Source organism: Pundamilia nyererei, unplaced genomic scaffold (assembly GCF_000239375.1).
Source record: "Pundamilia nyererei isolate P.nyererei 1_Seehausen unplaced genomic scaffold, PunNye1.0 scaffold00233, whole genome shotgun sequence".
Lineage (NCBI taxonomy): Eukaryota > Metazoa > Chordata > Actinopteri > Cichliformes > Cichlidae > Pundamilia > Pundamilia nyererei.
Window position 1 is genome coordinate 572,291 of NW_005187634.1, and position 17,915 is coordinate 590,205.

Sequence of the window (17,915 nt, forward strand, 5' to 3'; positions counted from 1 at the left end):
CAGCCTTGTTGGTGGATCTTTGCATAATATTCATCATTAAAAAAAACAAACGAATTCCCCTCTGAAATCGTCAGCTCTTTAAATGACAGCAACTATGCAAAACTATGATCTTTAATCTTTAATTTTTGTTTGGAATATTAAAGGTTAATAGAGCAACCATGCAAAACAAGTTTGCATAGTTGCTTCATTAACCTTTAATATTCAGAACAAAATTAAAGATTCATGACGAGGAAAGAAATTCAGATTCTTTGTGCTTTGTAAGGTCTCCAGGCTTCCTTTAAAACTACGCCCCACAGTAAAACCATGGTTCAACAAGATAATGCCCCACTATGAACAACCTAGTAATGATCACAGGTAACATTTAGTGTCGATTAAGTGCTTTTACTTTAACATGCATTACTATGCAAAGGTCATGAGCCAGCCCTCATTTATTTATATTTTCTCATCATTTTTAAAATGTGACCTGACACAGGATCTGAGAGAACAGATGGATTATCTGGTCTTTCAGTTGATCCACCGAAGCCTCATCAAAAATGGTTTCAGTGGAAGGTGGCTGTCAACAAGCCATTCTAGAAGAATAAGGAGAAAGGAATGGGACTTACCAAATTACTCAAGTAATGAACTGAAAATCTGACTGTAACTGTGTTAAAGAAGAAAGGTGACCATACCAAATATTGGCGATCAAGCTCGTTACAATTATACACACTCTGCTCTCATATAATGTATGTATGTATGTATGTTTGCACTTTTTCTTTAGACCCGAGTTAGACCACTGTACCTATTTCTCATTTTTCTAACAAAATATAGAAATAGAGAAATTATCTATACTTTTACTTGGGAAAGAGTTTAAAGGTATCCTGGAAGGCAAAGATAGAAGAGATCGTTTTCCTCCAGTGTCGGTTCCTGCAGTGAAACAGCACCCCCACCTGGAGAGCTGAAATCATTTTAGTGTTTAGGCGAACAACTATATCAAGCTTCACGCTTAGGTTTAGAAAGGAAAGTGTCCCGAATGGTGGTGTTACACCACGCGGAGTTTGGTAAAGCTGGATTTCTACATTATGAAGGAATTCCCTCTTGTCTTTTTTTCTTTTCTTAAACAGCGTACAATTATATATATTTTTTTCAAACATCGCCACTGCTGATGTGATTAGAGCTGTGACCTGATTAGACGTTTCCAGTTCACAATTAATGTCTGCAAGTTGCTTTAGGACAACTGTAAATACTGAGGACGGTGGTTAACGCCACTTTTGTTTTAGCAGCGTGTTCAGCACCATGGACAGAGAGTCAAACAATGATTGGGTCAACAATACAACGTCAAGGATTAGAGTAATCAGGCCATTGGTCTGAATCAAAGTGACAGCAGATTGAAGCACGGTGATTGGCCGACAGACAGCATAGTTAGGATCGATTCCTGTAGTCATACAGAGCAAAACAAAGTCTTGAAATAGTTTAACAGTTTACCTGTAGATTCCGTCCGATTGGATTTCATCTGTTTAAAGCGAAGGTGAAGCTTCGGTTGTAGAGCACGTTAAAGAGAGGAGCGGCTGCTCTCTGGAGGAGGTAAGCAGATTATGTTTCCTGCCGAATCCGTAATTCCTGGCTCTGCAGTTCAAATACATGTGCAGGGAATGTGTGTTGGAACATTTCATTCGATGAAATGCGGCTTGCTTGTTGATCGTCACTGGGTTTGGGGGCAGATTGCCTGATTTATGTTTCTGTTAAACCGGAAGGACTAAAGTGTTATCAGCACCACTGGGACATGACTGGGAGAGCACACACATTAAATCCCCCGGCAGAATGTCGACGGAGACGTGAATTTGTAACATTATCCTTCCTCTAAAGTACACTGTGTTTATGTGGCAGCGATGTAGAATCCATTCCTTCACCGGACTTCCTCCGTTGCCAGTGACATGCAGTTGAAACACATGCAAAGTGCTATACACACTATATTAATCTAAAATGTTTTCTAACTTCACAGGCTGAAAAGTCTGAAAGAGGGATTACTCGAAACAGCAAGCTTTACAGTATTTCCCAATGGCCGGTCAGTAAATAAACTGTGACGAACTGAAGTCAAAATTAAAACATTACTCACCCGGATGTATTTAGTGCTATAACTGGTATTGAACTGTTTATTGCAGAGCCAAATTTCCCCCCACTGCCTGGATTCATTCCTCTCAAGCCGTGTTTCTACCAAGACTTTGAGGAGATCCCTGAACAGCATCGCAGCATGTGCAAGAAAATGTACCATCTGTGGATGCGTAAGTGAATAAAACTGAAGTTATATGTTATATGTTATTTTTTTGATTGTCATGATGCAAAGCTGTCATGAAAATGCAACTCCTATACAAACTTCCGAGCTTATGTTTCAAGAGAGAAACTCTTTTTTTCTACCTTGGCTATAACAGAAAAACAGAAAAAAATAATTTTCCTGAAGGCCCCATAAAGTGTCTTATCCTCTGTGATCAGCTGATGATAACAACTATGAAACAGAAGGGCAGTGGTTTACAAGGGTCCTTTAGGTCCAAGAAGATTTTTTATGGGCTGTGGCTGTAATGTCCTGACTGGTTTATTTGTTAATGAGTCACAGCACTGACCAGATGGCCTTGGTTTGAGCAGAGCAGTAACAGTAAAATTGTGTTGAACAATCTTTGCCAGGAGCAGTTTCATCAAAGTTTACTGCACTATAAACATGCAGTACAGTGGTGTTTGCGACATTGCTGTACTCTGAAACTTCCTGCCTGTTCATGAATTCAAGTAAGAGAACTGAGGGCAGGAGGAAGGGTGCGAAAGAGCTCAAAAATGATGTATCACTGACACAGGAGTCAGTGTCAGAACTGCTATACGGAGCAGGGCAATACACCAATACGCAGTAAAAAGTATTAAAGGTGAAACAAGATTGTTAATGCTTGCAAACAGTTTTGGTCAAATGAGACAAGTTCAGAAGTGAATTTTGTTAGTTGGGGATTTGGCAAAAGGGCCATATTGTGATAGGGGTAAGATGAAAATCAGTAAGTGTTTTAAGTAAAGATAGGGAGGGATTCACCAGTAAAGACTGTGAATATAAACGGTTAAAAAACATAGTTTAACTGTGACATTTTCAAGGGAAAACTGTAAAGAATTTATGATTTTCTTTATCATCATTGCATTATATAAGAAAACAGATTAAGAGAATCCAGAGAAGTTTTTGACCACAAGGGACGAGGCTGAGAATCAGTATGGGAAGGCCTGCAGTTCAGATCTGTCACCCACTGAAAAAAATTGGTGCATTGTGAAACAAAAAATACAATAAAGGAGACCACACATTTTTGAGGAGCTGAAATCTGACATCAGGCAAGATAGTTAAAACATGTAGCTATGAAAGCTACAAGGGTTGGTCTCCGCTGCCTCTCTAACTCATTAAAGAGATTGCTGCTAAAAGAAGAGGTGATGCAACACAGTTGTAAACATGACTCTGTCTTGAAATGTGATGCAATAAATTTAAAACAAGTTCTAAAATCAGTATTACAAAAACAAAACCAATCAATTAGTTTCAGCATTTGAGATGATTTTTTGTGTATTGCAGAAAGAAATACATGTTTTAAATGATTTACAAACATTATATTCTTTAAATATTTACCTTTTACATGCTATTTTTTAAAGAAAATGTTATAGCAGGAAATATGCATCTGTCACGCTGAATAATTTATAATTGCTCTGAATTTCTTTTTGCGTGCGACTTAAAAAAAAGATAAACATAAACAGGTATTGAAAGTCCCAATCTGCTCAGAATTTTGCCTTCTGCCATGATGCACACAGGGCTTGTTATTTTTGTGCTCGAGTACTTTTTCTTCATTTAATTTGTGAAAATCATTCTAAGCTAACAGGAATTTTGCTGTGCTGTGCATTGGGGAAAGTGTTTTCCAAATAGCTGTCATGTGCCACCTGTGCAGTGCTTCACTTTTTTCTCTTTTTCTTGTAAAGTTTTTCAAAATTTCCCCAAAGACCAACATTTGAAACTGACATAGAGTTCTTGTTTAGTTTAAAAACCAAAACTGGAATGTGAATGCAGAGGCTGAAATGGAGCCAAGTGTTGGTAATAGAAAATGACTTCAGCTAAAAAGTTATTTGTGGCTGTCTCCTCTTTACTTTTCCAAACTGGTCCATAGTTATGCATGTTTATGTATCAGACAGGTGTTTTTTAGGGCTTTTTCTTTTGCATCAATGCTTGATTTGTTGTTGTTGTTGTTGTTGTTGTTGTGTTCTTACAGTTAACAGTGCCACACTTGTTGTGAATCTTTTTGGCTGCTTTGCTTGGATGTTTGGTGGAGGTGGTGTGACAAACTTTGGCATGGCCATCATCTGGGTCCTCATGTTCACTCCTTGCTCGTATGTCTGCTGGTTCAGGCCCATCTACAAGGCCTTCAAGTAAGTCAAACATGAAGTGATACAATAATACCAAGCACTGTTTTTATCTATGTTAGTTGGAATGAAGTTGTTGTGTTATGTTTTAGATGTCATAGTATTAAGACCTTTTAAATATTATGTGTTATAGTTTCACACAAAAATAGTTCATGGTTGTTGTTGTTGTTTTTAGCCCAAAATTAAGAGAAGTCTTTGAGATGCAGCTTTAAATGAGAGGTACAGATGTCTTTTCATATAAACAGGAAAAGGACATGAAATTTAACCCCTCTGGGTAAGGACCCAACTCTGACAAGGCAGCTCAAGATCCATCTATGTCACGATTCACAGGGAAAGAAAGAATTTTCCAGTTGTGGATAGCTCCCTGGGTCACTTCAACACACTATTCCATAGAAACAGTTAGCATTTGCAGTACATGAACCTTTCATAAATTGTTTATAAGATGAAAAAATGTATATATACTCTTTCATTTATGAACATGAAAATTGGACATTGTTAAATATGACAGAAAACAAACATAAAACAAACTCACTCTGAGTCTTACATAGATTAAATGCTAACGAAGCTGAATACACATCTAAAATAGTGGTCTGCTCTTGTTTTGTCTTTAAGCTAATTTGTCCTCCATTTTTGTAAAGTGCTGAGTAGCAACAGGGATAAATGTCCCTTCAGGGACAGAAGGACACTCAGAACATTCTCTAACCTTTCGCTGAAGGGTAGTGCAATTTTCATATGCTCTGCTGACATGAATATATTGTCTCATGCGCTGACACACTACATGGCAGCAGCATGTAGTTGCTGACTGGGCTGCCAAGAGAGATGTTGATGTCGAGTAGGGGAAACTGTCTTTGTTTAAAACAGTAGATGATGCAACATGTAAACATACAGTACATAGCACTAAATTTAGCTTCACAGATGTAACTGCTTAATAGTCTTTTTTTTTTCGTATTCTTCACAGGAGTGACAGCTCTTTCAACTTCATGATCTTCTTCTTTGTGTTCATGGCTCAAGTTGGGATTAGTGTCATCCAAAGCATAGGCATCCCAGGATGGGGAGTATGGTAAGACTGGGCAGAAGTGTCAGGCACAACTTCACTTACTTTCAAGGTGCAGAGAAGAGTATAATGTCTGAAGAGAATAAAGCTCCAGCAACACTTCTAATATAAATTAATAACTTTATTTTTTGTTTAACATGTTTTGGGTTGTTGGCTTAATGGTAACCCAAACGAAGGTTACAAACCCAAACATGCCTGTCATACTCAAAGAGCAGACGGGACCCAAACGCAGACTTAGAATGCAGTTCGTGAATTTATTTTCAGCAGGGGTGACCAACCTGGGTCAAGACACCTGAATCAAATGATTAGTTCATTACCAGGCTTCTGGAGACTTTCAAGACATGCTGAGGAGGTAATTTAGCCATTTAAATCAGCTGTGTTGGATCAAGGACACATCTACAACCTGCAGGACACCGGCCCTTTGAGGCCTGGAGTTGGACACCCATAATTTACAGTGATGTGTTACAGTGTCTTTCTGTGGAACCTCCACAGATCCTATGCACAGTATACAAGCCGATGGTCAGATAGATTTCACTGTCTTTAGACTCGATAGCAAAACAGTTCACACTCACACGCAAAAATCCTCTTTGAGGAAAACAGAGAAGACTCCTTGAAAGAAGAGAAACACACAAGGACCCAGCTGATAAACTTACAGAACAGGAGTGAGTATCTACCTCTACTGAAGGAATTTTCTCAGTATTTGAAGGGAGCTGACTGATCACCAGATGAGTAGTAGGTGAGTTGATTACTACAGGTGTGCCAGGCTGGAGGGCGGGGCCTAAGAGGATCACACCTCTGAAAGGTAAGGTGTTGTTACCACACACACACACACACACAAACAAACAGAGAGAGAGAGCGCACCAAGGTGGAGAGCGAGAAAGACTGACAGAAGTACCAGGAGGACTGAAGGACTATGACAATGTCGGTCAAACAATATATTGTTTCTGGAGCGTTATCCTCTTCAGAGTCACAGTAAACTATAAACTTATATACTACTACTTATATATGTCATATACTGTATGTCTAATTTGTTTACATTTGACTTAAAATGTTCAAATTTGGAAAGGCATATTTTTGTGTTTATTAATCTATTCAGATATTTGTTATGAAAATTAAAATTATATTTTGTATAGTTAACTGTTCTGACACTAAAACAATTTAAACGTAATTCTAAAACAATAAATGGTATTACACAAATGCCACAGACAGTTTGGCAGACATTTTTACCAGCATACGTGCATGTTTGATCAATTGCTGTGCAAATAAATCTGAACATTAAAATTGGACATTGTTTAATATGTCCAAAAACAAGCACAAAAAACAAACAAACAGTTAATCCCAACAAGTGTGTTTTAGGTGCATAAATAGTTTAAGTTCAGGTTAGTTGAGATGTATTTTTGAAGACTTTGTTGCTTTCATTAACATGACAGTGATGGACCATCAGATATGGCCCTCGTATAACTTTTATGATAGTCCTGTTATTAGATTTTGAGAGGCTGTTAAAGCAGTCCTCAAAATGTCACCTTACTCAAGCTGATGATCACAAATTAATATTATGACAGTCTCCATAAAGTTTATAAATGTCACCATGTGCAATTCCATACCCTCATGCATAAGCTATAAAACTTTTAAACTTTATACTAAAGTATTTAAAGTCTACAAAATCATTGCCATTTGACAGCCTGATGTTCAGTGGTAATATGAGTCAGTCCAATAGCAGATTCCTGTAGCGTTAAGATTCTGAAATTAAATCCTCTTTTTTTCATTGCCGTAATGGTCCTTTCTATCTTTTTCAGTGGTTGGTTGGCTACTATCTCCTTTTTCAGCTATAATATTTTGATCGCTCTGATCATGCTGGTCCCTACAATCATGTTCACTGCTGTGGCCTGTCTGTCCTTCATTGCACTCACCAGGGTAAGACTTTTACTGGTGCATTACTTCAAGGGAGGAAAGTAGATAGGTATTTCTTATAAAGGCTAATTCTATTAAATTGAATTTTTCAAAAATTATTTATCTGTAGCTTCAAGGCCATGTTCATTCCAGAAATGTGATTAATTTTATTCATTCCTGCAGAGCAGCACTGTTGGGTTTACCACTAAAATGAGAATCCTTTTAAGTATCTACAGCACTATACAAATGGTTTAGGTCTACAGAATTAAGGATTAGGAAATAAAGTATCTAATCTATGTCAGCATCAACTTAAGTAATTAAACCTACTTTACTTTTAGTCTATAATTGCTTCTTGATAATGACTTGCTATTCCACTTTGAATGCAGATCCATAATTTCTACCGGGGCAGTGGGGCTAGCATGACTAAAGCTCAGGAGGAATGGTCCACTGGAGCCTGGAAGAACCCTCATGTCCAAGCAGCAGCCCAGCAGGCTGCCATGGGTGCTGCAGCTGGAGCAATGCAGGAGCAGTACTCCAGCCCGCAATACAATGAAAACCAGATGTAGAATTTTCAAAACAGAAGGTCAAGGACATGAAGTCACAGCAATGCCAAAGGCTGAACAACCAGGCTGTGAAGATCTTAACGATCTCTATTGACAGGGTTGATTCTTAAAAAGCAACTCTTTCTTACACTATGCAAACAAATAGCTCTTAACATATATAGGAAGCTGGAATTTTGCCTTCCTCTATTAAAGGACATGCTAATCATTTGTAGTCTTTTACACGTGTTTCGTATGTGTTTTTACTCTTCAAATGAAAGTAGTTTTCAAGACGTAGTAGCTCCATTCTATGAGTTGGATATTAATATGTCAATCTGCATGTTTTTGTAGCAAGTTTTACAAACGAGGTCAAAAAGGTTATAACCACCTTTGAAATATTTAAATGAACGTATTATTATACTAATGTACTGTTAGAATGATGAACTTTTCTTTTTTGACTTAAACCAAAGATCCAGTGTTACTTTGCAACTTTATATTAGATGATGCTACTCTGTAAAATCTAACTAAAACCTCATTAATGCTTCTATGCAGTTCATCAGGGATTGCACTGTAAAATCAAAGGAAGCTGCAGTACTGAATGGTGTATAACTGTTACAGTAAGAAAGAGTATTATTACAAGCCTTCAGGTGGAAATATATTTGGAGGGCCCTCTTTGATGTCCTTGGTGCTTCTTGTTGACATGCTTATTTTCCACCAAAAAGCATCAGATTTACATCACAGGTTTAAATGAGTTGTAATGGTTATTTTACTTTTAGAAAAACAAAAAGCATTAGATATCTGACATGTTTTCTGATCTTCAGTTTCTCTAGAAAAGTCACTGTTTTGTATTGAATGTCAATTTAGGGTGTGCTCATTTGTAAGATGCAAATGTACCATTTGCCAGAGAATCAGCCTCTTGCTGTTTGGCAGGTTGACCACAGAGAGGCGCTGATGGTTTTAGCATGAAATAAAAAGCTCCAACACTTACCAATTACCTTCATTTATCCTTCACAGATTACAGTCTGCACTTATTGTATTGGGTTATTTTGTCATGTGCATGTTTTAGCTGTAAGATTCTTTTTTGTTGTTGTTGTTGTTACATGAATCACACACAGGTTGTATGGCCTGCTGATCAGGCCACATAAGCAGGAGTAGGATACCCCCACAAGCCCAAGAAGTGGAATATGGGATTAAAATAGTATTGCTTGAAATCATTCCAGGTACAGTTGCTGGTGAATGGCATGGATTAGCAACCCTCAGACTCACTCCAAATTCAATGTATTTATTTATTTTTTAATTTTTTTAAAAAGGAAACAAGAGCCCTTAGGAAGCTTCACTGTCAGGTATCATGATGAGCAAGCGAACACATATCCATTTTATGGCTTGTAACAAATTATGTTTCCACTGGAAATATATACTATATATACTGGTTATAGCATGGTGATACTTTACATACAAAAAGGATTTTCTTTGGCTGAAGTGAAAGACCAAAGTGCACCAAACTTTACTATATAAATGCAGGCTGTTAACTTTGTTCTAAAATTTTCCTTCCACTGATTGCAAATAGTTTTTCATATTATTATTTTGTGCTTTACTGAAGGAGGTTGCTTTGCAAAAACTCTATTTGTTTCCTGTTTGACTGTTTTCTCATATTTGCCCCATTTAATCAAGACGTTGTACTCAATCATTAAAATGTGATTTTAAATCGTTTCCAATACATTACACACAGCAAATGGTACTGCGGCCACCAGTAGCGGTTTTAGATACGGGCGACACGGGCGGTTGCCCGGGGCGGCATCGTGGTGGGGAGCGGCATCACGGGCATCGGCCAAAAAAAAAAAAAGCTCCCCCGACGTCAGCCAGCGCATATTGGGAATGGCGTACGCACCGATCGGTTTTCTATCGCCCATTTGCGGGGAGTAACGGCGCCCTTCGTTTGCGAGGTGCGCCTGCTGCTTGCGGCGCAGGGAGGAGAGGACGGGGCGGCGGGGGATTCTCTGACCGGCTGGAGCAGCACCTAACCATCTCGCAAAATAAAACAAAATAAAAACAAAACAACAAACACGAAAACACCAGACATTATGATACAGACTTATAATTGGCACCGATGTTTTTTCGAAATTCTATACGCGAAAAGTGAGCGCGAGAGCACTCGGTGCACCTGCTTGCTGCCGAAGTCAAAGTAAACTTTATTGTCATCTCCGCTACATACAGTCCAGTATATAGAGAGACGAGACGACGAGGCTCCAGTTACAGCAGTGCAAGTAAACAAACAATATATATAAGAAGAGTAAGAAAATAAATGTAGACTTCAGGACTAGGGGTAAAGGGATCAATAACAATTTAATATTTACAGTTTGATGATTTAAAGTCTCACACACAACCCGTCGAAGGGGGGGCTGCTTCCAAATAGAGCACATTTCATTTATAATGTTGTAAATCCAAGCCCATTATGTATTTATGACTTGAATCCTGGGTTGTGTGAAATCTCAGAAATGCACCCTAGAGACGAAGTGAATCTGTGAACTAAGGTGTAGGTCTGTTAGGTTATGTTGTGGTGATCCTCGGGTTGAGAGATGGGTGTTCATACTGGAGTGCAAAATTAAAACCAATGGAAGATGGACAAGAAAAGTTCAAAGCCATCAGGTCCTCAGTTTAGAAAAAAGAGAAAAGAAGAGGAGGAGAAATGAGCAAAAGATGCAGGTAAGCAGATTTGTGATTGGATAATGGCAGGTCATCCTGAAACAATCAGAATCAGAATACTTTATTAATCCCTAAGGAAATTATGTGGGTTACAGTTGCTCCAAGAAGAAATGGTAAAAATAGTAACAGTAACAGACTAAACTCCAAACAATACAATATGTTACAGATTTTAGTATCAATTAGTCATTGTCAATTGTTGATTTGTCCTGTTCTCATTGCATGACGAATTATGATGGCTGTTTGGTATCCGTTTGCATACTATGCATACTCTCTCTCTCTCTTCATATGTGTGTCTGTGTACAACCGTTTTATGTTAATGTACAGTCTTTAATATGTTTTGTGTGTCTGGGGGCGCCAGAGGACGTGTTCGCCCAGGGCGCCAACGCCAAACAGGCTAGGACCGCCACTGGCGGCCACATTTAAACACTGTTAAAATGGCAAATTAAAAAGGAACTTACTTTGCCTGTAGATGGCAGCATTGGCCCTCTGTGGTGGACCACCAGTCACACTGACTGTCCACCAGGGGCACTACATGACCTTTGTTTTTCTTTACAATTAAGTATTTATAAAGTCTGATCCAAAAACATGAAAATGCAGAATTGATATTACTTGCCTACATTGAACTTTGGATTTATTTCTGAACTTACATGCAGCAAATGCAATTTCTCCCTAGACAAACTGGTGACCATCCCAGATTCAAAATGCATTTGAAACGGATTTATCTGTGGATGTTGTTGTCCTTTATCGTTTCCCTCTTTTTCCATTTTAAGAGTGATAGAATTACTATGTGGAAAGAAATTATACAGTGATACAGAAGCCCAAAGGACCCACTGACAGCAACCAGCAAACACTGTAATTGCCATACGCATGGAAATCTCTTGTGACAAGCACTGACAGCAAAGACTTGTGTCTTCAGGTAAACAGGACCGCTTGTCAACTACAGAATATAGTCAGTGATTCATAACAAATCAAGGCTGACGATATGTAGCGCTTTTGTATATTCTGCTTTGCAAATGATACTGCGTGCATCTCAGAATTTCATTTTGCTTACAAAAAAGGAGATCTGACCTAATTGCCAACTGAATAAATAACATAAGTTTATACTGGACATTCAGTTAATGATGCTGAGTAAGAACCACGGGGGTCAAAGTTATCCTGACTTGTAATTCTTATTGTAACAAATTTACTCCAAGATCCTGTACAGGCCGCTGCACTGGCTTGTTTGTGACATTGTGTAGCTAAAACAAAACAAACAAATAAATAATACACTGCTGCACTTTTTTGTCTTCAACTATGTTTCACTGTTTTAAACATTTCTTGGATCTTGGAGTAGTGTACATAAACCTCACCATTTTAACAAACATGTGGCATCTTCCTTTATATTTGCTGAAATACGCTCACTGGCCACTCCATTAGATACAACTTGCTAGTACTAGGTTGGATCCTCTCAGGCTTCAGAAGTGCTTTGATTCATCATGGCATAGATTCAACAAGGTGCTGGAAACATTCCTCAGAGATTATGGTCCATATTGACTTGACAGCATCACACAGTTGCTGCAGATTTGTTCCACCACATCCCAATGGTGTTCTGTTGGACTGGTACTAAGCCCAAAAAAAGTCTGCCAAGAAAATGTCCCCTACACCATTACACCACCAGCAGGCTAAATCACTGATACAAGGCAGGAAGGGATCCATGCTTTCATGTTGTTTACACCAAATTCAGACCCTATCATCCAATGGGGTGATAGGGTCACAGCTGAAATTGAGAGCAGGTAATATTTTTTCCAATCTTCTATTGTCCAATTTTGGTGAGCCTGTGCACAGTTTCGTGTTCTTAGTTGACAGAAGTGGTGTGGTCTTCAGCTGCTGTCGCCCATCTGCTTCTGCATACCGTGGTTGTAATGAGTGTAATTTCAGTTACTGTTGCCTTCCCATCAGCTTGAAGCATTCTAGCCAGTCTCCTTTTACGTCTTGTATCCTGACAACTGCTGCTCTTTGAATGTTTTTGCTTTTTTCAGAACATTTGCTGTAAACCCTAAAGATAGTTTGTGCGAACATTTCTTTAGATCACCAGTTTCTGAAATACTCAGACTAGTCAGTCTAGCACCAATCAAAATGCAACATTGAAATTCCCTTTAATTATCTTTCTTTGTCATCTGATGTTCAGTTTGAACTTCAGCAGTTTGTCGTGACCATGTCTAAATGCCTAAATGCAATGATTTGCTATCATGTGACTTACTGTCCTAATAAAGTGGCCACTGAGTGCATTACCTCAGCAGGAACCACCTGTAAACACACTGATAATAGATCCATCCTTTAATTCAATGAACAGCTGATAAGAGGACGATTATGATTTATTTAAATATTCATATCTTTGAGTAATAAGTATCTGCTGAATCTGAAATGTGACTCAAACTGATAATGCTTTCTTTCAACTGAAACTGCTTTAAGTCATCTATGAAAGGCAATGCATTAGATTGCAAATGTATTTGGGTTTCACAAGGAAAGATGTATTGTAGTTCAAACATCATAAAAGTTTAAAACCTAGTTTCGTAATTGGAAAAAGTAAAGAAAATCACAACTGAGTTAATTGCAAAACTAATACCACATTTACACACAAAGTTTACTGTTAAGCACCTCTTCCTTGTCATTAGTCATGCCAACAGTGGAGAACAGAAGGGTTGTGTGAAAGAACAAAGTAAGGTGCATATAAATGGCATAGTATGACAGTGCACAGTGGGTCTTTGTGTTTAATTTCTCAGAGATAGAGTGCCCTTTCATGCTCTTAAATACACTAATACACACACACACTCTCATTCACACACACTACTGACTGGACAAAGTTGTACTGGCATGGGTCTATGCAAACACATAGGCATGCATTTATGCTTGTGTTTCAGACACAGATGTGCACGTGGAATCCAAACACCCAACATTTCCCTGATGTTCATAGACTTAAGCAGAAATTTGGGTAAAATGTGAATGTTCATGCAATGAAAAAGGCGTTCTCGTCTATCTGTGACCTGCAAATACAGCTCATGGCAAGAATTACACAGAAAATGTTCAAATTGAGTTTAACAAATGACCTAAAGAAAGAGTCAGTCAGCGTGTGGGAGTGAGTCGTTTAACTCTGCCCCTGTGAGTGTGCATCTGCAGCCTGCAAATTGGGCAGCTAATGATCATGCTGGCTTAAAATAGAATCAGAAATAAAACGGAGTAAATAATAATTATGCTCATAATTATTTGAAAAATTTCCATTTGCCTCTCTGTTAAGTGGTTGCTGTTAATGATAGCCCTTAGATCTGGTGACCCAAAAGAAACCACTGGCTTTGTGCGTTGAATGATCTCTTTGCAAGATGCCATTATCACACTAACAGCAACTAAAATCAAACGAGTTCACTGAAATCATCAAAGGTTGCTCTGACTTGAAGTAGGAATCAGCCTTTTATCTTTAATTTAAAACAAAAGCTGAAATTGAAAAGTTGAACGTGGAAATGATGATTGGGATACAGAAAGGTTGTTTATGATTTTCTAGCTTTAATCATAAAAATAGCATAGACTAAAGTAGCATCCTTTGTGTCTAATGTAAACATAACTCACACTAAAGTCTGGTCAAGGCTAGGTTTTTGTTTTGTTAGCCATACTAAAGGCTATAGATATTTTGTAAACGTCATACTATTCCCTAAAGCAAAGTGACAGGTTGTTCATCTTTTGAAATACAACAGGGGTGTAGTCGCAGCTGGATTTTCTTCTGATAAAAAATAAAATAAACACATTTTTACCTCCCAAAAATATTGGCATCATTTAGAATAAATCCCAAACTAGATCATCTTTACATGTGCATGATGAGAAAAACCAGAGCCAGTTACTAAGGAGGGGTCACCCAGCTGTCTGGAGTGGGGCCATTTCAGTCATCTACAGCGAGGAAGTGCTGCTGCCACCAGGCTGTGAAATCACCGATCTGATGATGGGAGTCGCCCCCTTGACAATGCAGGGAACAGTGACGGTGGACATTGGAGAATGAGTCTGGTGAAATATGGGCCTGTCATAAAGCAGAAAGGCTGAGCAGAGCGGTGCAGGGCCGTCGCTCTCCGTGGCTGACTTCATCATTGACACTCCCTGTGGAGCCAGTAGATGGGTGGGTTTTTTTGCTGGGAGATTGGGGGGACCTGATTGAGGCTGGAAGCCTATCATCCCTATGCAACATCTCCCTATTTGTTCCAAATGCTTAGGACCTTAAACCCAAATATCAAAACTTCAATTTCTGCCTTTCAAGGAAAAAAAACATAATGAAAATTTATTGCCCTGTTGTTGTAACCATGAAGTCTCCCAGGGATGCTGGAGAAACTGTCCATTTGCATACCCCTTAAAATTGATGAGTGAGGAAATTGAGGGAACTAAGTTGTAAGAAAGACTGCTTATGTTTGCAGCAGACACCAAAGACAAGCCAGATGTTTCATTGATGATGCAGGCAGTATTTAAACTGTCAGCCAGTACACTCGAGTGTGTCTTGTGCCTATGACACAAGCTTCTTCATTGTCTCATATAATGCCCAACGCTTTCAATGTGGTGTATTAACACAAGAAGTGAAATGTTTGTTAACTCAGATATATATGGTGGAGTCAGCTCTGTGTGCAGGATGAGCTATTATCAAAACAAATGAGCCAGCAACTGCAGCTGCATGTAAATCAGAGCAGTTTTTCCCTTACTATTCAAAAGTGTTGAGCCATTCACTATCTCCCAGCCAGTGGTTTCTCACCTGCCTCTTTTCCTGCTTTACAAAGCCAGCCTTTCCTCGTACCTTTCCCATCCAGCAATGTGTTTATCCCTATGGAAATGAAGATTTCTTCACATCTTTATTCATTTAATTAGGTTGCAAAGCAGGACTAGAGCCAGAAGATGAATTACCTGTGGCCTTGATATTTTGCCACAGAATCTCTACACAGTAGGCTCTGCAGAAATTAGACCTCAAGTCTGGAGGTGGGCTTTTTGGCAATGTCGACTCACAGACTAGCCTCTATTCTCTGTTTTCACTAAATTCAATTAACCCTGCATAAGCCAGCTGTATTGAAGAATGGAGGTCTAAAGTCATACATTTTACCTATGTATCATTTTAAGGCAGCTGGTCAAATTAGGGTGGAGTAATCTGACTTGTTCAAGATTGGAATGTAGTGTGTAGGGCCAAGAAAGTGATTTAATAATCGTCTACAAACTGTATATTTATGTTATGCGTTGCATTCCATCGAAACTTAAACCCCCGAACATTCAGCATCCAGATTGTGATGGCCAACCACACTAAAACTAAAAGTCTGATTGAGCACAAATAGCAAATGTAATCTAAGCACAAAGCAGTCTGTGGTGATATGACTTTGATATGAACTGATGTGCACAATGGCTGTGGCCAAAATGAGATAGGTAGGTTAGGCAAATTAGTGAAGCTATGTTGTCATCTTGTCAACACTCAGTGTCACTGTACAGTGTCACTGTAAACCTATAATTATGCACTGCATGAGCAAGATAAATGTCAGCTCAACTACACTATCTGGTTAAGAGGGAAGGAAAAGTGGAAAAAGAGGATGGAAGACTAAACAAGCAATGTGGGGTAAATGAGGAAAAATGTAACAGCAGTTTTCAGCTTTTCACCTCTACCACTTCCTGTTTGATTATATTGTGATCACCACTTAACAAAGATGCCAATGGCTGTTGGAAAAAGATAAAATAGTCTCCGTAGGAGATGGTCAGAAATATTTCATCACAACCTCTACAATCTGGCAGTATTCATCACAGATTGACTCCTCTTGATGCAGTCAGTACAAATGTAATGTCCCACTTATACTCTTGCTTTACTGTTTATACCGCAAATTGAACCAATGTACACTAACGATATAAAGCCCTCATTTTGTAACGATCGACAGCTTCAAAATCCTGGAAAAGGTGTTTCCGAGTGCTTTTAATCTTACGTCCATGAATTCTAGTTCTGCAGGGGTTTTGTGTATTCAATGACGTCTGCTACTGAGAATGCTGGAAGATCTAATCAGTTCTGCTTCACTTCACTCGATCTGTTTCCTCAATTAGGTTGCAAGCTTGCAGCTGCTTTACATAGGTTTGCTGGTAAAGTAAATGTGGCTTGTTGTAAGGGGAAATATTTGTTTGGGGGGGAGGGTGTTAGCGCGCTCCCTCTATAGATCTTCTGCTTAGTGACTATCAGACATAACATTTTGCTGCTCAAAGCAGAGTATTTACATATATAATGGATTTGCTCTCATCGTGTTGCAGCTTGATCTGTGTGAGTTCTACAGAATTGCTCCCATTTTTCAGGATACCATCTTGCCACCTGATCTTTTAATCAGGTGCTAGCATGCTTGCAGAATTCATGCAGTGAACGAGAATATATAAACAGCATCCAGCAGAAGGTAAAAGATGCCTGTTACATTAGATAATGTGTTATTAATGAAGCGCTTTTAAAATCTTTTATGCTGTTTGAATTTCCATTGGAAGGAGACTCTAGAGCAGAATATTTAATGCCACACACGCTATCTTACCATAGGCACCTTGGATCAAGAAGAGCAAAATACTTCTCATCCCGTCTGGTGATAAGTATGATCTGATTTCACAATCACTGTATAATCTAACAGGCCTATCTGACGATTTTACCAACACCTCCTCCTGCTACATGGTGCTAATTGGGCCAATTTGTCCCTCCACTCGTCTCCTGTTCTAGTTTCTTATAGCCCTGTGTGCCTTGGCACTTTGTGCACTGTGTACCTTCTATATCTCAGCGATACCATGTGTGTCAGCTGGGTTTTCTCTGATACACTCCTTGGGGTATTTTTATGTGCTCCACTCAAAACATCACACTGTTCACTTGGGTAACATCCTGTAGCATAGTTCTGATAATCGTAATTGCATATTTGTTTCTTGCAAGAAAAGGTCCTAAATCATTCATGTGAATGCAACTTAACAACTTTGACAGCCACTACAAATGCTGCTATAGGAAATGTGCTGCAATATATTCCTCTCATTAACAATAACACACGAAAAACATGAAACCAGCACTGTAAAAGAGCCTCATGGTGGATATTTTGTATTACTGCCTATACCCCACTGAGGAATATATGACTTCATCTAAGCTTCTAGAATTGCAGCTGCATTAAAATATGTAAATGCAAACACAGAGGAATACTTATGGAAAAACAGATATGCAACAGAAAGAGTTCTCAACAGAAAAATCAAATTCGTCTTTCTGGAAAGACCTCTAACAATATAATGCATCATTTGGCTTCTCTTGCTCATTAGAAGTTATTCATAAGTTTTTCTCCAACAAAAATACA

General features: G+C 38.7%; 1 protein-coding gene across 1 annotated transcript; it reads left to right on the forward strand.

Moving 5' to 3' along the window:
- Window positions 1–1,389: 1,389 nt before the first annotated feature.
- On the forward strand, window positions 1,390–8,860 carry LOC102212196 (secretory carrier-associated membrane protein 5-like). The gene is made up of 7 exons (XM_005748897.1): window positions 1,390–1,560; window positions 1,979–2,041; window positions 2,139–2,258; window positions 4,248–4,404; window positions 5,357–5,458; window positions 7,249–7,366; window positions 7,729–8,860. Exons 2-7 carry the CDS (start codon window positions 2,035–2,037, stop codon window positions 7,906–7,908), a joined length of 684 nt encoding a protein of 227 aa, XP_005748954.1. The 5' UTR covers window positions 1,390–1,560; window positions 1,979–2,034; the 3' UTR covers window positions 7,909–8,860.
- The last annotated feature ends 9,055 nt before the right edge of the window (window positions 8,861–17,915 follow it).

Coding starts and splice junctions, on each gene's coding strand:
- LOC102212196 (XM_005748897.1), top strand. Junction 2,259..4,247: donor AATGTACCATCTGTGGATGC/GTAAGTGAATAA, acceptor GTGTTCTTACAG/TTAACAGTGCCACACTTGTT. Junction 5,459..7,248: donor ATCCCAGGATGGGGAGTATG/GTAAGACTGGGC, acceptor TATCTTTTTCAG/TGGTTGGTTGGCTACTATCT.